The sequence below is a fragment of the Oncorhynchus keta genome, chromosome 34 (assembly GCF_023373465.1).
Source record: "Oncorhynchus keta strain PuntledgeMale-10-30-2019 chromosome 34, Oket_V2, whole genome shotgun sequence".
NCBI lineage: Eukaryota > Metazoa > Chordata > Actinopteri > Salmoniformes > Salmonidae > Oncorhynchus > Oncorhynchus keta.
Genome location: NC_068454.1, coordinates 78,851,217 through 78,871,560, shown reverse-complemented (window position 1 = coordinate 78,871,560; position 20,344 = coordinate 78,851,217). Strand labels below are relative to the sequence as shown.

At 50.6% G+C, this 20,344-nt stretch overlaps 2 protein-coding genes and 1 long non-coding RNA gene across 4 annotated transcripts; 1 reads left to right on the top strand and 2 right to left on the bottom strand.

The window, feature by feature from the left end:
- Position 1: 1 nt before the first annotated feature.
- Positions 2–3,137, bottom strand: LOC127914910 (enterin neuropeptides-like). Its single transcript, XM_052492683.1, has 4 exons — positions 2,654–3,137; positions 1,276–1,959; positions 860–934; positions 2–45 (listed from the first exon to the last, which is right to left on the bottom strand). Exons 1-4 carry the CDS (start codon positions 2,814–2,816, stop codon positions 2–4), a joined length of 966 nt encoding a protein of 321 aa, XP_052348643.1. The 5' UTR covers positions 2,817–3,137.
- Positions 3,138–3,529: 392 nt separating this feature from the next.
- Positions 3,530–5,962, top strand: LOC127915306 (uncharacterized). Of its 2 annotated transcripts, none has more exons than XR_008090960.1 (4): positions 3,530–3,657; positions 3,910–4,125; positions 4,990–5,346; positions 5,434–5,962. It is a non-coding gene; the product is annotated as an uncharacterized LOC127915306 (long non-coding RNA). The 2 variants fall into 2 exon arrangements; XR_008090959.1 differs by having other exon boundaries at positions 4,954–5,346.
- Positions 5,963–6,101: 139 nt separating this feature from the next.
- Positions 6,102–20,301, bottom strand: LOC118378936 (E3 ubiquitin-protein ligase RNF115). Its single transcript, XM_035765931.2, has 9 exons — positions 19,999–20,301; positions 18,227–18,285; positions 17,738–17,792; positions 17,211–17,521; positions 16,990–17,058; positions 16,624–16,696; positions 16,247–16,340; positions 7,601–7,716; positions 6,102–7,522 (listed from the first exon to the last, which is right to left on the bottom strand). Exons 1-9 carry the CDS (start codon positions 20,074–20,076, stop codon positions 7,403–7,405), a joined length of 975 nt encoding a protein of 324 aa, XP_035621824.2. The 5' UTR covers positions 20,077–20,301; the 3' UTR covers positions 6,102–7,402.
- Positions 20,302–20,344: the final 43 nt, after the last annotated feature.

The following is a 20,344-nucleotide window of genomic DNA, read 5'->3' as shown; positions in this document are numbered from 1 at the left end:
TCTACAGAACCTGGCCCACTTCAGGTACTGTCACCGTCCCACCTTCTATAGCATGGCCCATTTCAGGTACTGTCCACCTTCTATAGAATGGCCCACTTCAGGTAGTACTGTACCACCATCTACAGAATGCATGGCCCACTTCAGGTACTGTACCACCTTCATTTACATTTAATGGCCCATTTCAGGTACTGTACCACCTCAGCATGGCCCATTTCAGGTACTGTACCACCTTCTATAGCATGGCCCATTTCAGGTACTGTACCACCTTCTATAGCATGGCCCATTTCAGGTACTGTACCACCTTCTATAGAATGGCCCACTTCAGGTACTGTACTGTACCACCATCTACAGGCCCAATGGCCCACTTCAGGTACTGTCCCACCTTCTATAGCATGGCCCATTTCAGGTACTGTAGCACCTTCTATAGCATGGCCCACTTCAGGTAGTACTGTACCACCATCTACAGAATGGCCCACTTCAGGTACTGTACCACCTTCTATAGCATGGCCCACTTCTTCAAGGTACTGTACCACCTTCTATAGCATGGCCCATTTCAGGTACTATACTGCCTTCTATAGCATGGCCCATTTCAGGTACTGTACCACCTTCTATAGCATGGCCCATTTCAGGTACTGTACCACCTTCTATAGCATGGACCATTTCAGGTACTGTACCACCTTCTATAGAATGGCCCATTTCAGGTACTGTACCACCTTCTATAGCATGGCCCATTTCAGGTACTGTACCACCTTCTATAGAATGGCCCACTTCAAGTTCAGGTACTGTACCACCTCTACAGAATGGCCCACTTCAGGTACTGGCCCACCTTCTATAGCATGGCCCATTTCAGGTACTGTACCACCTTCTATAGCATGGCCCACTTCAAGTACTGTACCACCTTCTATAGAATGGCCCACTTCAGGTACTGTCCCACCTTATATAGCATGGTCCACTTCAAGTACTGTACCACCTTCTATAGCATGGCCCATTTCAGGTACTATACTGCCTTCTATAGCATGGCCCATTTCAGGTACTGTACCAGCCTTCTATAGTATTTCAGGCTGTACATTTCATGTACCACCTTCTATAGCGTGGACCCATTTCAGGTACTGTACCACCTTCTACAGAATGGCCCACTTCAGGTATTGCACCATCCCACCTTCTATAGCATGGCCCACTTCAGGTACTGTCCCACCTTCTATAGCATGGTCCACTTCAGGTACTGTCCCACCTTCTTCTATAGCATTGCCCACCTCAGGTACTGTACTGTCCCACCTTCTATAGTATGGCCCACTTCAGGTACTGTCCCACCTTCTATAGTATGGCCCACTTCAGGTACTGTACCACCTTCTATAGCATGGTCCACTTCAGGTACTGTCCCACCTTCTATAGCATGGCCCACTTCAAGTACTGTACCACCTTCTATAGTATGGCCCACTTCAGGTAATGTACCACCTTCTATAGCATGGCCCACTTCAAGTACTGTACCACCTTCTATAGTATGGCCCACTTCAGGTAATGTACCACCTTCTATAGCATGGCCCACTTCAGGTACTGTCCCACCTTCTATAGTATGGCCCACTTCAGGTACTGTACCACCTTCTATAGCATGGCCCATTTCAGGTACTGTACCACCATCTATAGCAAGGCCCATTTCAGGTACTGTACCACCTTCTATAGCATGGCCCATTTCAGGTACTGTACCACCTTCTATAGCAAGGCCCATTTCAGGTACTGTACCACCTTCTATAGCATGGCCCATTCCAGGTCCTGTACCACCTTCTATAGCATGGCCCACTTCAGATACTGTCCCACATTCTATAGCATGGCCCACTTCAGGTACTGTACCACCTTCCTGAGCATGACCCATTTCAGGTACTGTACCACCTTCTATAGCATGGCCCACTTCAGGTACTGTACCACCTTCTATTGCAAGGCCCATTTCAGGTAATGTACCACCTTCTATAGCATGGCCCATTTCAGGTACTGTACCACCATCTATAGCATGGCCCACTTCAGGTAATGTACCACCTTCTATAGCATGGTCCACTTCAGGTACTGTACTGTCCGAACCTTCTATAGCATGGCCAGCTTCAGGTACTGTCCCACCTTCTATAGTATGGCCCACTTCAGGTACTGTCCCACCTTCTATAGTATGGCCCACTTCAGGTACTGTCCCACCTTCTATAGCATGGCCCACTTCAGGTACTGCACCTTCCCACCTTCTACAGCATGGCCCACTTCAGGTACTGTACTGTCCCTCCTTCTATAGCATTGCCCACTTCAGGTACTGTACCGCCTTCTATAGCATGGCCCATTTCAAGTACTGTACCACCATCTACAGAATGGCCCACTTCAGGTACTGCACCGTCCCACCTTCTATAGCATGGTCCACTTCAGGTACTGTCCCACCTTCTATAGCATGGTCCACTTCAGGTACTGTCCCACCTTCTTCTATAGCATGGCCCACTTCAGGTACTGTCCCACCTTCTATAGTCCCTTCACTGTACTTCTATAGTATGGCCCATTTCAGGTCCTGTACCACCTTCCATAGCATGGCCCACTTCAGGTACTGTACCACCTTCTATAGCATGGCCCATTTCAGGTACTCTACCACATTCTATAGCATGGCCCACTTCAGGTACTGTACCACCTTCCTGAGCATGGCCCACTTCAGGTACTGTACCACCTTCTATAGCATGGCCCATTTCAGGTACTGTACCACCTTCTATAGCATGGCCCACTTCAGGTACTGTACCACCTTCTATTGCAAGGCCCATTTCAGGTAATGTACCACCTTCTATAGCATGGCCCATTTCAGGTCATGTACCACCTTCTATAGCATGGCCCATTTCAGGTCATGTACCACCTTCTATAGCATGGCCCATTTCAGGTCATGTACCACCTTCCATAGCATGGCCCACTTCAGGTACTGTACCACCTTCTATAGCATGGCCCGTTTCAGGTACTTTACCACCTTCTATAGCATGGCCCATTTCAGGTACTGTACCACCTTCTATAGCAAGGCCCATTTCAGGTACTTTACCACCTTCTATAGCATGGCCCATTTCAGGTACTATACTGAATTCTATAGCATGGCCCATTTCAGGTACTGTATCACCTTCTATAGCAAGGCCCATTTCAGGTACTGTCCCACCTTCTTCTATAGCATTGCCCACTTTAGGTACTGTACTGTCCCACCTTCTATAGTATGGCCCACTTCAGGTACTGTCCCACATTCTATAGCATGGTCCACTTCAAGTACTGTACCACCTTCTATAGCATGGCCCACTTCAGGTACTGTACCACCTTCTATAGCATGGCCCATTTCAGGTACTGTACCGCTTTCTATAGCATGGCCCATTTCAGGTACTGTACCGCCTTCTATAGCATGGCCCATTTCAGGTACTGTACCACCTTCTATAGCATGGCCCATTTCAGGTACTGGACCACCTTCTATAGCATGGCCCACTTCAGGTACTGTACCACCTTCTATAGCATGGCCCATTTCAGGTACTGTACCGCCTTCTATAGCATGGCCCATTTCAGGTACTGTACCACCTTCTATAGCATGGCCCACTTCAAGTACTGTACCACCTTCTATAGCATGGCCCACTTCAGGTACTGTACCACCTTCTATAGCATGGCCCATTTCAGGTACTGTACCGCCTTCTATAGCATGGCCCATTTCAGGTACTGTACCGCCTTCTATAGCATGGCCCATTTCAGGTACTGTACCACCTTCTATAGCATGGCCCACTTCAGGTACTGTACCACCTTCTATAGCATGGCCCATTTCAGGTACTGTACCGCCTTCTATAGCATGGCCCATTTCAGGTACTGTACCGCCTTCTATAGCATGGCCCATTTCAGGTACTGTACCGCCTTCTATAGCATGGCCCATTTCAGGTACTGGACCACCTTCTATAGCATGGCCCATTTCAGGTACTGTACCACCTTCTATAGCATGGCCCACTTCAAGTACTGTACCACCTTCTATAGCATGGCCCATTTCAGGTACTGTACCACCTTCTATAGCATGGCCCACTTCAAGTACTGTACCACCTTCTATAGCATGGCCCACTTCAGGTACTGTACCACCTTCTATAGCATGGCCCATTTCAGGTACTGGACCACCTTCTATAGCATGGCCCATTTCAGGTACTGTACCACCTTCTATAGCATGGCCCACTTCAAGTACTGTACCACCTTCTATAGCATGGCCCACTTCAGGTACTGTACCACCTTCTATAGCATGGCCCATTTCAGGTACTGTACCGCCTTCTATAGCATGGCCCATTTCAGGTACTGTACCGCCTTCTATAGCATGGCCCATTTCAGGTACTGTACCACCTTCTATAGCATGGCCCACTTCAGGTACTGTACCACCTTCTATAGCATGGCCCATTTCAGGTACTGTACCGCCTTCTATAGCATGGCCCATTTCAGGTACTGTACCGCCTTCTATAGCATGGCCCATTTCAGGTACTGTACCGCTTTCTATAGCATGGCCCATTTCAGGTACTGTACCGCCTTCTATAGCATGGCCCATTTCAGGTACTGTACCACCTTCTATAGCATGGCCCATTTCAGGTACTGGACCACCTTCTATAGCATGGCCCACTTCAGGTACTGTACCACCTTCTATAGCATGGCCCATTTCAGGTACTGTACCGCCTTCTATAGCATGGCCCATTTCAGGTACTGTACCACCTTCTATAGCATGGCCCACTTCAAGTACTGTACCACCTTCTATAGCATGGCCCACTTCAGGTACTGTACCACCTTCTATAGCATGGCCCATTTCAGGTACTGTACCGCCTTCTATAGCATGGCCCATTTCAGGTACTGTACCGCCTTCTATAGCATGGCCCATTTCAGGTACTGTACCACCTTCTATAGCATGGCCCACTTCAGGTACTGTACCACCTTCTATAGCATGGCCCATTTCAGGTACTGTACCGCCTTCTATAGCATGGCCCATTTCAGGTACTGTACCGCCTTCTATAGCATGGCCCATTTCAGGTACTGTACCGCCTTCTATAGCATGGCCCATTTCAGGTACTGGACCACCTTCTATAGCATGGCCCACTTCAGGTACTGTACTTTCCCACCTGGACAGGTCTGACACCCTGTACCAATACTTTATCAAATGAACCCTTCTTTCCTAACTTACTTGTTGATCACTCATCTGTATGTGTTTTGAAGTAAATTAACTCTGCTACACAGTAAGTTCCTGTGGGAGGGGTCTCAGAGAGTGGGTGTGTCCTTCAGTCAGGAAACAAAACTGGAAAGTTCTGCCTTCATCAGACCAGACGGGTCAGTGGTGCTTACCATCCTCAACAGGTGGGTGAAAGTGTGTGTGTTAACACTTGATATGTGTGTTTGCGTGTGTGTGTGTTACCTTGATGTGAGACTGTGTGTGTGTTGCAGGTCGTCGTCAGAGGTCCAGTTTGAGGTGTATGATCCTGCTGTGGGTTTCATCTCCTCCAGTGCTCCAGCCCACTCCCTGCTCACACTCGCTTGGAACACACTCTGACCGCACTGGAATGGAACACACACCTTTACTGCCAGGGCCAAAGCATTGTCACAATCCCCACTACCAGGTCTGCTACATTTCCACCACTACACACTCAACTCCCACCACCATCCGAAGCCCAATGTGTTGCCTCCTCAGAACAGCATATCTAATAGATAACCTGCAGCATCGTGGGCTCTGGCATTTCTGGGATCAGAGCTTGAAATGTGTGTGTGGTTTAGCCAATACAGCCAAATATGTTGCATGTTCCTATGTATGCTGTGACTATCTGCACTGATCTTTATCACGCTGGGAGAAGCTCTGGAATGTGTGAATATAGCATGTGATCAAACCAGGACCAGGTACACTAACTACTATGATCAGACACTGCTGCTGTTTGAGACGGTCTGACCATTACACTGCTAACAACCGTTTCTAAACTGAAATCTGGTTTAGAAAAGAGGTCATGTTCCGAATCTATGAATGCCGTTTAAACCATTTGCCTTTTGAATAAATGATTTGTCTCTATTTCGTCGTCACACAAGTATCGGGACTTTTAATGGACAGACAGACCCGATAAAAATCAATGTTAATGGTTTTTAATATTTTTTGAATTATTAATACATCATATAATAATATACACAGACTAATACCCAGGGATTCACATTTGTCTCCATTCTCAATATGCTTTGTTGTTCTCTTCTCAAACCAGAAGATGTTGGACTAAAAGTATTTACATTAAAAAAATAGTGATTGAAATGTGAAACAAAAGTCATCAACAGAGTAAAATGACAGAGTGATGCAATCTGTTTGTAATATATACACCAGAATGACAGAGCGATGCAATCTGTTTGTAATATATACACCAGAATGACAGAGCGATGCAATCTGTTTGTAATATATACACCAGAATGACAGAGCGATGCAATCTGTTTGTAATATATACACCAGAATGACAGAGCGATGCAATCTGTTTGTAATATATACACCAGAATGACAGAGCGATGCAATCTGTTTGTAATATATACACCAGAATGACAGAGCGATGCAATCTGTTTGTAATATATACACCAGAATGACAGAGCGATGCAATCTGTTTGTAATATATACACCAGAATGACAGAGCGATGCAATCTGTTTGTAATATATACACCAGAATGACAGAGCGATGCAATCTGTTTGTAATATATACACCAGAATGACAGAGCGATGCAATCTGTTTGTAATATATACACCAGAATGACAGCGAAAGACAGTAGATTGTTGTGGGCCCCGTCTCAATAGTCAAAATGATGTCTCCTTTCTGCACTGATGTGACAGAGCTAGAAAGGCAAAATCAAATTCCTGGTGAGCATCCACCATGTTCAGTGCAGATGAGGAGGAGAGGAAGCCACTAGACTATTGAGATGCATCCCAGGAGTAGACAGGTAGGGAGAGACATTGTTTTACAGCAGTGCTTTTCAGAAGGATGGAAAAAGAGGAATATGGAGAAAACAGTAGAAAAAGCGAGATGTGGTTGATGTTTGAAGCGAGGTAAAGGCAAGTACTTGGTCATGATGAGGCAGAGGACAGCTAATGGATCATGACGTGTGTGTGTGGTTCTACTGAATCATGATATATGTGTGTGTACTCTGTGTGAACATGGTTCCAGGGGAATTGAGACAGGAACAGTCATACTGAGATGACCATCCTATCACTGTAGATGAAGAGATGATTCAGAGAGGAGGAATGAGGCAGAGATGGAGGTCTATCCTTCAGAAAGTCCTTATCTCCCGTGTGCAGTAGTTCGTAGAAGAGGGGGGTCAAAAAGTGGAATGAAGGACAGATGAGAGAGATTAAAAGGAGGTTAGAGAGGTGCGGTAAGGGGATGAGGGGAGGTGTATTTCAGAAGGACCATCTCTCCTGTGTGCGGGGGTCCGTATTTAGAGAGGGGGATTCTGGGGGGTTCTGGGTGTTGCTGTCTTCTCCATTCAACCCCTTCCTACACACAGGACACGTATCATGCTGCAGAAAGAGAGAGAGGAGAAAATCAGTTACAAATGTCTTCAAAACATTCCTCCTACTAAATATTACCCTCCTCACCATTTCCAGCCAGGGTACTATACAGTCTGAGTGGAAGAAGTGGTTGCAGGGTAGCTGTCTGACGGGCTCTCCCACTGCAAAGTCCTCCTTGCACACCGGACACTCCATACTGCTGTCTGGAGACACACACACACCTTTTTATTATCTAGTATTACATTCCTGTTAGAAATGATCATACATAACTATCTTACACGCAGGAAAAATACTCCATATTACAGTATACAGAGAACGGGGGAGGAGAGGGAGAGATGGGAAGACTGAAGGGATGATGAAGCTGGGGCTACATTAGATGTTTTTACTGAACTTAGGCAAGTCTGTTAAGAACAAATTGTTATTTACAATGACAGACTATCAGACATTAAAATAACTGAAGCCTAGCATCTGAAGCCAAACTCCTGAGTGGCTGGTTGAGATGATTTAAGAGAAATAAGTAGCACTCTTAATGACAAGAGATAGTGAGACAACAGCTATGTGGGCCCTGAGCCAGGGGGACAGAGAGGGACAACAGCTATGCTAGCCAGGGGGACAGAGAGGGACAACAGCTATGTGGGCCCTGAGCCAGGGGGACAGAGAGGGACAACAGCTATGTGGGCCCTGAGCCAGGGGGACAGAGAGAGACAACAGCTATGTGGGCCCTGAGCCAGGGGGACAGAGAGGGACAACAGCTATGTGGGCCCTGAGCCAGGGGGACAGAGAGAGACAACAGCTATCCCTGAGCCAGGGGGACAGAGAGGGACAACAGCTATGTGGGCCCTGAGCCAGGGGGACAGAGAGGGACAACAGCTATGTGGGCCCTGAGCCAGGGGGACAGAGAGGGACAACAGCTATGTGGGCCCTGAGCCAGGGGGGACAGAGAGGGACAACAGCTATGTGGGCCCTGAGCCAGGGGGGACAACAGCTATGTGGGCCCTGAGCCAGGGGAGACCGAGAGAGACAACAGCTATGTGGGCCCTGAGCCAGGGGGGACAGAGAGAGACAACAGCTATGTGGGCCCTGAGCCAGGGGGGACCGAGAGAGACAACAGCTATGTGGGCCCTGAGCCAGGGGGGACAACAGCTATGTGGGCCCTGAGCCAGGGGGGACAGAGAGAGACAACAGCTATGTGGGCCCTGAGCCAGGGGGGACAGAGATAGGGAGGGAGGGAGAGAGACAACAGCTATGTGGGCCCTGAGCCAGGGGAGACCGGGAGAGAGAGAGAGACAACAGCTATGTGGGCCCTGAGCCAGGGGAGACAACAGCTATGTGGGCCCTGAGCCAGGGGAGACCGAGAGAGAGAGAGAGACAACAGCTATGTGGGCCCTGAGCCAGGGGAGACCGGGAGAGAGAGAGAGACAACAGCTATGTGGGCCCTGAGCCAGGGGAGACCGGGAGAGAGAGAGAGGGAGACAACAGCTATGTGGGCCCTGAGCCAGGGGAGACGAGAGAGGGAGAGAGAGAGAGACAACAGCTATGTGGGCCCTGAGCCAGGGGAGAGGGAGAGAGAGACAACCGCTATGTGGGTCCTGAGCCAGGGGAGACCGAGAGAGAGAGAGACAACAGCTATGTGGGCCCTGAGCCAGGGGAGACCGGGAGAGAGACAACAGCTATGTGGGCCCTGAGCCAGGGGAGACCGGGAGAGAGAGAGAGAGAGAGAGACAACAGCTATGTGGGCCCTGAGCCAGGGGAGACCGAGAGAGGGAGAGAGGGAGAGAGAGACAACAGCTATGTGGGCCCTGAGCCAGGGGAGACCGAGAGAGGGAGAGAGAGACAACAGCAATGTGGGCTCTGAGCCAGGGGAGACCGAGAGAGAGACAACAGCTATGTGGGCCCTGAGCCAGGGGAGACCGAGAGAGAGAGAGAGAGAGACAACAGCTATGTGGGCCCTGAGCCAGGGGAGACCGAGAGAGGGAGAGAGAGACAACAGCTATGTGGGCCCTGAGCCAGGGGAGACCGAGAGAGGGAGAGAGAGACAACAGCTATGTGGGCCCTGAGCCAGGGGAGACCGAGAGAGGGAGAGAGACAACAGCTATGTGGGCCCTGAGCCAGGGGAGACCGGGAGAGAGAGAGAGAGAGACAACAGCTATGTGGGCCCTGAGCCAGGGGAGACCGGGAGAGAGGGAGAGAGAGACAACAGCAATGTGGGCCCTGAGCCAGGGGAGACCGAGGGAGAGAGAGACAACAGCAATGTGGGCCCTGAGCCAGGGGAGACCGAGAGAGAGAGAGAGAGAGAGAGAACAGCTATGTGGGCCCTGAGCCAGGGGAGACCGGGAGAGAGAGACAACAGCAATGTGGGCCCTGAGCCAGGGGAGACCGGGAGAGAGAGACAACAGCAATGTGGGCCCTGAGCCAGGGGAGTCCGGGAGAGAGAGACAACAGCTATGTGGGCCCTGAGCCAGGGGAGACGAGAGAGGAGACAACAGCTATGTGGGCCCTGAGCCAGGGGGGACAACAGCTATGTGGGCCCTGAGCCAGGGGAGACCGAGAGAGACAACAGCTATGTGGGCCCTGAGCCAGGGGGGACAGAGAGAGACAACAGCTATGTGGGCCCTGAGCCAGGGGGGACCGAGAGAGACAACAGCTATGTGGGCCCTGAGCCAGGGGGGACAACAGCTATGTGGGCCCTGAGCCAGGGGGGACAGAGAGAGACAACAGCTATGTGGGCCCTGAGCCAGGGGGGACAGAGAGAGACAACAGCTATGTGGGCCCTGAGCCAGGGGGGACAGAGAGAGACAACAGCTATGTGGGCCCTGAGCCAGGGGAGACCGAGAGAGGGAGGGAGGGAGAGAGACAACAGCTATGTGGGCCCTGAGCCAGGGGAGACCGGGAGAGAGAGAGACAACAGCTATGTGGGCCCTGAGCCAGGGGAGACAACAGCTATGTGGGCCCTGAGCCAGGGGAGACAGAGAGAGAGAGAGAGACAACAGCTATGTGGGCCCTGAGCCAGGGGAGACCGGGAGAGAGAGAGAGACAACAGCTATGTGGGCCCTGAGCCAGGGGAGACCGGGAGAGAGAGAGAGAGAGACAACCGCTATGTGGGTCCTGAGCCAGGGGAGACCGAGAGAGAGAGAGACAACAGCTATGTGGGCCCTGAGCCAGGGGAGAGGGAGAGAGAGACAACCGCTATGTGGGTCCTGAGCCAGGGGAGACCGAGAGAGAGAGAGACAACAGCTATGTGGGCCCTGAGCCAGGGGAGACCGGGAGAGAGACAACAGCTATGTGGGCCCTGAGCCAGGGGAGACCGGGAGAGAGACAACAGCTATGTGGGCCCTGAGCCAGGGGAGACCGGGAGAGAGAGAGAGAGAGAGAGACAACAGCTATGTGGGCCCTGAGCCAGGGGAGACCGAGAGAGGGAGAGAGAGACAACAGCTATGTGGGCCCTGAGCCAGGGGAGACCGAGAGAGAGAGAGAGACAACAGCTATGTGGGCCCTGAGCCAGGGGAGACCGAGAGAGAGAGACAACAGCAATGTGGGCCCTGAGCCAGGGGAGACCGAGAGAGGGAGAGAGAGACAACAGCTATGTGGGCCCTGAGCCAGGGGAGACCGAGAGAGGGAGAGAGAGACAACAGCTATGTGGGCCCTGAGCAAGGGGAGACCGAGAGAGGGAGAGAGACAACAGCTATGTGGGCCCTGAGCCAGGGGAGACCGGGAGAGAGGGAGAGAGAGACAACAGCAATGTGGGCCCTGAGCCAGGGGAGACCGAGAGAGAGGGAGAGAGAGACAACAGCAATGTGGGCCCTGAGCCAGGGGAGACCGAGAGAGAGAGAGAGAGAGACAACAGCAATGTGGGCCCTGAGCCAGGGGAGACCGGGAGAGAGAGACAACAGCAATGTGGGCCCTGAGCCAGGGGAGACCGGGAGAGAGAGACAACAGCAATGTGGGCCCTGAGCCAGGGGAGTCCGGGAGAGAGAGACAACAGCTATGTGGGCCCTGAGCCAGGGGAGACGAGAGAGGAGACAACAGCTATGTGGGCCCTGAGCCAGGGGAGACCGGGAGAGAGACAACAGCTATGTGGGCCCTGAGCCAGGGGAGACCGGGAGAGAGGGAGAGAGAGACAACAGCAATGTGGGCCCTGAGCCAGGGGAGACGGGGAGAGAGACAACAGCAATGTGGGCCCTGAGCCAGGGGAGACCGGGAGAGAGAGAGAGACAACAGCTATGTGGGCCCTGAGCCAGGGGAGACCGGGAGAGAGAGAGAGACAACAGCTATGTGGGCCCTGAGCCAGGGGAGACCGAGAGAGAGACAACAGCTATGTGGGCCCTGAGCCAGGGGAGACCGGGAGAGAGAGACAACAGCTATGTGGGCCCTGAGCCAGGGGAGACCGGGAGAGAGAGAGAGACAACAGCTATGTGGGCCCTGAGCCAGGGGAGACCGAGAGAGAGACAACAGCTATGTGGGCCCTGAGCCAGGGGAGACCGGGAGAGAGAGAGAGACAACAGCTATGTGGGCCCTGAGCCAGGGGAGACCGAGAGAGAGGGAGAGAGAGACAACAGCAATGTGGGCCCTGAGCCAGGGGAGTCCGGGAGAGAGAGACAACAGCTATGTGGGCCCTGAGCCAGGGGAGACCGGGAGAGAGACAACAGCTATGTGGGCCCTGAGCCAGGGGAGACCGGGAGAGAGGGAGAGAGAGACAACAGCAATGTGGGCCCTGAGCCAGGGGAGACCGGGAGAGAGAGAGAGACAACAGCAATGTGGGCCCTGAGCCAGGGGAGACCGGGAGAGAGAGAGACAACAGCAATGTGGGCCCTGAGCCAGGGGAGACCGAGAGAGAGAGAGAGAGAGAGAGAGAGAGACAACAGCTATGTGGGCCCTGAGCCAGGGGAGACCGGGAGAGAGAGACAACAGCAATGTGGGCCCTGAGCCAGGGGAGACCGGGAGAGAGAGACAACAGCAATGTGGGCCCTGAGCCAGGGGAGTCCGGGAGAGAGAGACAACAGCTATGTGGGCCCTGAGCCAGGGGAGACGAGAGAGGAGACAACAACTATGTGGGCCCTGAGCCAGGGGGGACAACAGCTATGTGGGCCCTGAGCCAGGGGAGACCGAGAGAGACAACAGCTATGTGGGCCCTGAGCCAGGGGGGACAGAGAGAGACAACAGCTATGTGGGCCCTGAGCCAGGGGAGACCGGGAGAGAGAGAGGGAGACAACAGCTATGTGGGCCCTGAGCCAGGGGAGACGAGAGAGGGAGAGAGAGAGAGACAACAGCTATGTGGGCCCTGAGCCAGGGGAGAGGGAGAGAGAGACAACCGCTATGTGGGTCCTGAGCCAGGGGAGACCGAGAGAGAGAGAGACAACAGCTATGTGTGCCCTGAGCCAGGGGAGACCGGGAGAGAGACAACAGCTATGTGGGCCCTGAGCCAGGGGAGACCGGGAGAGAGAGAGAGAGAGAGAGAGAGAGAGAGACAACAGCTATGTGGGCCCTGAGCCAGGGGAGAGGGAGAGAGGGAGAGAGAGACAACAGCTATGTGGGCCCTGAGCCAGGGGAGACCGAGAGAGGGAGAGAGAGACAACAGCAATGTGGGCTCTGAGCCAGGGGAGACCGAGAGAGGGAGAGAGAGACAACAGCTATGTGGGCCCTGAGCCAGGGGAGACCGAGAGAGGGAGAGAGAGACAACAGCTATGTGGGCCCTGAGCCAGGGGAGACCGAGAGAGAGAGAGAGACAACAGCTATGTGGGCCCTGAGCCAGGGGAGACCGAGAGAGAGAGACAACAGCAATGTGGGCCCTGAGCCAGGGGAGACCGAGAGAGGGAGAGAGAGACAACAGCTATGTGGGCCCTGAGCCAGGGGAGACCGAGAGAGGGAGAGATAGACAAAAGCTATGTGGGCCCTGAGCCAGGGGAGACCGAGAGAGGGAGAGAGACAACAGCTATGTGGGCCCTGAGCCAGGGGAGACCGGGAGAGAGGGAGAGAGAGACAACAGCAATGTGGGCCCTGAGCCAGGGGAGACCGAGAGAGAGGGAGAGAGAGACAACAGCAATGTGGGCCCTGAGCCAGGGGAGACCGGGAGAGAGAGACAACAGCAATGTGGGCCCTGAGCCAGGGGAGACCGGGAGAGAGAGACAACAGCAATGTGGGCCCTGAGCCAGGGGAGACCGGGAGAGAGAGAGACAACAGCAATGTGGGCCCTGAGCCAGGGGAGACCGGGAGAGAGAGAGAGAGAGACAACAGCTATGTGGGCCCTGAGCCAGGGGAGACCGAGAGAGAGACAACAGCTATGTGGGCCCTGAGCCAGGGGAGACCGGGAGAGAGAGAGAGAGAGACAACAGCTATGTGGGCCCTGAGCCAGGGGAGACCGGGAGAGAGAGAGAGAGACAACAGCTATGTGGGCCCTGAGCCAGGGGAGACCGAGAGAGGGAGAGAGAGACAACAGCTATGTGGGCCCTGAGCCAGGGGAGACCGAGAGAGAGGGAGAGAGAGACAACAGCAATGTGGGCCCTGAGCCAGGGGAGACATCTGTTGTCTCACTCTCTCTATGTGGGCCCTGGGCCAGGGGGAATAGAGAGTGACAGAGAGGGAGAGAGACAACAGCTATGTGGGTCTTGGGCCAGGGGGAGACAGAGACAGACACAGAGTGAGGCCGAGAGAGACAGAGAGAGGTAGATAGGAAGAGAGAGAGAGTGAAACAGAGGACAGATGTGTGCATGTGAGAAAGATGAGGACATGAGACATCAGCTAGGAGTCCTCATTTACCCCAATGAGTCAGCTGTCAGCAGCACAGCTATACTAGCTTATTTACAGTACCAGTCAAAAGGTTGGACACACCTACACATTCAAGGGTTTTTCTTTATCTTTACAATTGTCTACATTGTAGAATAATAGTGAAGACATCAAAACTATGAAATAACACATATAGAATCATGTAGTAACCAAAAAAGTGTTAAACAAATCAAAATATATTCTATATTTGAGTTTCTTCAAAGCAGTCACCCTTTGCCTTGATGACAGCTTTGCACACTTTTGGCATTCTCTCAACCAGCTTCATGAGGTAGTGACCTGGAATGCATTTCAATTAACCGTTGTGCCTTGTTAAAAGTTCATTTGTGGAATTTATTTCCTTAATGTGTTTGAGCCAATCAGTTGTATTGTGACAAGGTAGGGGTGGTATACAGAAGATAGCCCTATTTAGTTAAAGACCAAGTCCATATTATGGCAAGAAAAGCTCAAATAAGCAAAGAGAAAAAACATTATATCATTACTTTAAGACATGAAGGTCAGTCAATCTGGAAAATTTGCTGTGCTGTGATGAAACTGGCTCTGATGAGGACTGCCACAATGCCACTTTCATAATGTTTACATATCTTGCCTCACTCATATGTATATACTGTATTTTATACCATCTATTGCATCTTGCCTATGCCGCTCTGTCGTTGCTCATCCATATATTTATATGTATATATTCTTATTCCATTCCTTTTTGTGTGTATTAGGTATGAAATTGTTAGATTACTTGTTAGATATTGCTGCACTGTCGGAACTAGAAGCACAAGCATTTCGCTGCATTAACATCTGCTAACCATGTGTATTTGATAGGAAAGGAAGACCCAGAGTTACCTGCTGCAGAGGATAAATTCATTAGAGTTAACTGCACCTCAGATTGCAGCCCAAATAAATGCTTCAGAGTTCAAGTAACAGACATCTCAACATCAGCTGTTCAGAGGAGACTGCGTGAATCAGGCCTTCATGGTCGAATTGCTGCAAAAGAAACCACCAATAAGAAGAAGAGACTTGCTTGGGCCAAGAAACACGAGCAATGGACAAATCTGATTTTTGTATCCAACCGCCGTGTCTTTGTGAGACGCTGAGTAGGTGATGGGATAATCTCAGCATGTGTGGTTCTCACCGTGAAGCATGGAGGTGGTGTGATGGTGCTTTGCTGGTGACACTGTCTGATTTATTTAGAATTCCAAGGCACACTTAACCAGCATGGCTACCACAGCATTCTGCAGCGATACACCATCCCATCTGGTTTGGACTTAGTGGGACTATGATTTGTTTTTCAACAGAACAATGACCCAACACACCTCCAGGCTGTGTAAGGGCTATTTGACCAAGGAGTGATGAAGGGCTGCATCAGATGACCTGGCCTCCACAATTATTTTAATTAGATTTATTTTTAGTTAAGAACAAATTCTTATTTTACAATGACAACCTACCCCGGGCAACGCAGGGCCAATTGTGCACCGCCCGATGGGAATCCCAATCACGGCCAGATGTAATTCAGCCTGGATTCGAACCAGGGACTGTAGTGACGCCTCATGCACTGAGATGCAGTGCCTTAGACTGTTGCGCCACTTGGGAGCACAATCACCCGACCTTAACCCAATTGAGATGGTTTGGGATGAGTTGGATCGCAGAGCGAAGGAAAATCAGCCAACAAGTACTCAGCATATGTGGGAACTGTTGGAAAAGCATTGTTGGAAAAGCTTTCTAGGTAAAGCTGGTTGAGAGAATGCCAAGAGTGTGCAAAGCTGTCAAGGCAAAGGGCGGCTACTTAGAATCTAAAACTTTAAATATATTTTGATTTGTTTTGGTTGTAACCAAAAAAAAAGTGTTATAACATTTTAAAAAATAAAGAAAAACCCTTGAATGAATACGCGTGTCCAAACTTTTGACTGGTAGTGTACAGGCCACGGCACTATGGAGAAACTGGAGAGGAGGTAAAGGACTGACCTGCTTGATCCTGAGACACGTTGACTGTAGGTATGGAGGAGATCTTCTCTTTCTCTGCAGGAGGAGGACCCGTGTTCTCAAACTGACCTAACAACTACACACAGGTAGACAGAGAAGATACATCACAATGGTTGCTGCAGGAACTATAAGAACAGCTTTGTGCTGTAAACTGTGTGCTAACCTAGCATGATACAACAAAAGAGTAAAACCACCAGAAACATCCTGGAAAAGATAGAGAAATTACCAAGAGAACTGCTAAACCTTCATTAGCATTCTGGGTCTACCAACATCCATATAGCATACTACGTAGTATGAAGTAATAGTTGGTTAGTGGCCATCCATACCAAATCAAGTGAATGGGGTTTGTGCGTGCGTACCTGTGTGATGACTGCGTCCAGTCCCCCCTGTCCCCAAGCATAGTCCCCTGGGTTAGAGTGGAGCATCCCCGTCCTAACACACAGAGAGAGGAGGTCAATTACAGTTAAAGATGAAACATTCAGGAAATATCCTGTTTCACACATGATGAACAGCAACAATATGGGTTGTGATTTAGTTTGCGTTTAAATGACAGGGTCCCAGGGGTGCTGGCTGAGGCACACCCATAACAAGTCAGGGAACCTTCAAATATTCATGTTGATCCACCTCACTATTTGTAAGGAATCCACAAGAGAAAGTGTGTAAGTCAAACTATGGACTTACATACTGTATAAGCACTGCTTACATGGCAGTAAGAAGGTTCTTACCAAGAGAGGGGAGGTGAGCCAGGAACTCCAGAGTTGGCAAATAGACCAGCCAGAAACTGTTGTACTATCCTACAGAGAGAGAAGGCACACACATCAGTCAGGAATGAGATCAGCAGAACACTGAAAACTAAAAAAAAAAGACAACATTTAGAACCTGCAAATCCTGACTGATCAAAACAGCCATATGACTATCAACATGGCATCGTAAGGAGGAGTCTCACCCCTCTACGGCAGGTGAGCGGTCAGGTCTGCTGCTCCCTCTGGAGCGGTACCTCCGCTGACTGTGCAGGCGAGGGGGGCGACCGGGCCCCCAGTGTTCCCCCCCTCCCATAGGACCCCCCAGGGGTCCTCCTAGCCCAGCAGGGACTGACCCTCCGATAGGACCTCCTCCCAGACCTCCTAGCCCTCCCAGCCCCCCCAGACCTAACCCCCCCGATCCTACCCCAACCCCTCCACCAGGGACCCGGGGCTCTGAGTCTGGACTGTCACCATCCACTGTGAAAGGCCTCTCTACAAACAACAGGTGCCACAGCTGCTGAGAGAGAAATGAGGGGTGAGGGTGAAAACAGAGAGGGTGGGAGGAGGGGGAATGGAGAGAGGGACAGTGGAAGGGAGAGAGAGATAGAGAAAGCATGTGAAAGAAAGATGGGATCACAAAAGGTACATTTAGTACAGATGAGATCACAGTACACATTTGCATCCCCCCCACCCATGTACCCTCCAGGCCACAGTGCACTGCATATCATACCTCTGCAAACTGTGTGGCTGTGTCATCTGTCCCGTTAGTGCCACCCTCTAGCAGACTGAGGGAGACAGAACACAGCATTAGTAACATCCAACATCTATACACAGTCATTCTCCACCACCTTCCATTCACTCTGCCTAGCCTATGCCTGGCACCACCTTCCATTCACTCTGCCTAGCCTATGTCTGGCACCACCTTCCATTCACTCTGCCTAGCCTATGTCTGGCACCACCTTCCATTCACTCTGCCTAGCCTATGTCTGGCACCACCTTCCATTCACTCTGCCTAGCCTATGTCTGGCACCACCTTCCATTCACTCTGCCTAGCCTATGTCTGGCACCACCTTCCATTCACTCTGCCTAGCCTATGTCTGGCACCACCTTCCATTCACTCTGCCTAGCCTATGTCTGGCACCACCTTCCATTCACTCTGCCTAGCCTATGTCTGGTAGATTCATTAAAACTACAGACATAAGAAACAAGATATTCTCACCTGGAATCTTCTGTTACCTCCTCTATAAAGCCAGACTCACACCTGGGACAGATGTACTCCTGCAAAAACACAAAACACCACAAACTCAGAGAGTACATGAGTCACACCGTGTTCTATACAGGGCTGCTGAGGCAGCTATGCAGGGGTTTCTGTCTGTAGAATGGGGAAATGTCTAGTAGAGATCTGTGGCAGAGTCAGGATATAGCCTATTTGAACATAGCATTAGGCAGGAACATAAACATGTAAAGTGGAAGTTGTCATCGAGAAGTATTCTTCCCTGGCACCAGTGTCGAGTTCACTCACAATGGGATTAGGCCTATGACACAGACATGTTCTTTATTCCACAAAACAAAAGGACACTTGAACTTGAAGTGAACCTCATTACAAAATTGTTCAAAACCTGTATTGCTGTATGCAATATTGTGTGTAGGCTTAGGATATGCCTCAGCCATTGGCATCTGGTGAAAACATACAGACACTATGCCTGAAAGAAGAATGCTTCAGAAGGACAAGCACAGGGTTCTGTATATTCGAGGCATGCACGCTCTCTCTTTCAGTATATGTCTTGGGGAGGTGAGACAGATTAACTGCTTATATGCAGTCAGTGAGTGGGCATGGCTGAAACATGCCTCAGCAGCACAGAGAGAGTGTGAGACCAGCAGGCAGGGTTAGCCTGTGAGCAGGCTAGATCAGAGTTTCCCAAATTCTCCCCCAACCCCAGTACAAGTTTAGTTTCTTGCCTTAGAGCTTCACAGCTGATTCAAATAATCAAAGCTTTTATTTAACTAGGCAAGTCAGACAAAAACAAATTCATATTTACAATGACAACCTACCCTGGCCAAACCCTAACCCGTACTACACTGGCCCAATGGAACTCCCAATCATGACCGGTTGTAATACAGCCTGGAATCGAACCATGGTCACTGAGATGCAGTGCCTTAGACCGCTGCGCCACTCTGGAGCCCAATGTTGATGATGGGGGGGCAGGACCGAGTTTGGGAAACCCTGGGCTAGATGGATCGGACCCATAGGCACAGATCTATTTCCGGGAAATCTCAAAACTAGCCTTAGGTCCGTTTTTAGGCCTACTTCAGCCTCCTCCCAGATGTAGCTTCAATGGCAGGAAGGGAATAAACGGGATTACCAGCCTGCCTCTCACTGACCAGCCTAACATACACAAATGTATCCTAGCGAACGTTGGTTTAGACAGGCAGACTGAATGACTTACTGACATATTGACAGAGACTGCGAGTCAATAACAAAGAGATAGCTACACGACTGGCGATCTAAATGTTAACGTTAAGTGTCATAACTTCGTAGGCCAAGGAGTAGCCAGACTGGCCTAGTTACGTTGAAATATCCATCAGATTTCCATATAGCTACCTCCTCGAGGAATTCAGGAAAAGCACACAAAATCCACCTCGAATAAGGTTAACATCACATCAAATAACACCAGCTACTCAGTAACTACAGGTACGGTTATTCAACCATGCCAGTATAATCTTTAACAATTACTGTACATAATGTCTGTGTTAAAGAAATTAGTTGACAAATCCTATTGTAAAAGCGAGCAACAACAAATATCAACATTGTATGCTAGCTAGTTAGAGCCAGTGCCGAGGGCCCTACTGGCTAGCCGTCTACAGTTAGCAGCTAGCTAGTTAAACAACTTCTGCTATTTGCTGGACACCGATTCGGTTGTCAACCGACGGAAAATAACAAGACCTGCATTGAACAGCCTTGATCGGGACACGGTGAAACGACTGACTTACCGGGAGCTTGGGGCTTACTTCTCCCTTACAACAATGACAGAAGAACCGATGCGGGGGAACCGCCGCAGCTTCCGCCATCTTCCCCAGAATAGCACAAACAGTGACGTCGGTCCTCCTGCATACCAAAGAGGGTGGTCCGCCAACATCCCTTCATGCAATGCGCAACTCTTTGGGAAAATTAGCTTACCTGTGAGTGCGGAAATTCGTTGTGTTGTGGCGCTGGCAATCACATGTGTTTGGGATTCTGAAGTTGTTTTGCGAGGATTCTCCCGAAACTAATTTCATCATCTGAAAAGGGTGTTTTGCAAAGGTTTGTGAACATGGCAGTTAAGTTATAAAATTAAAG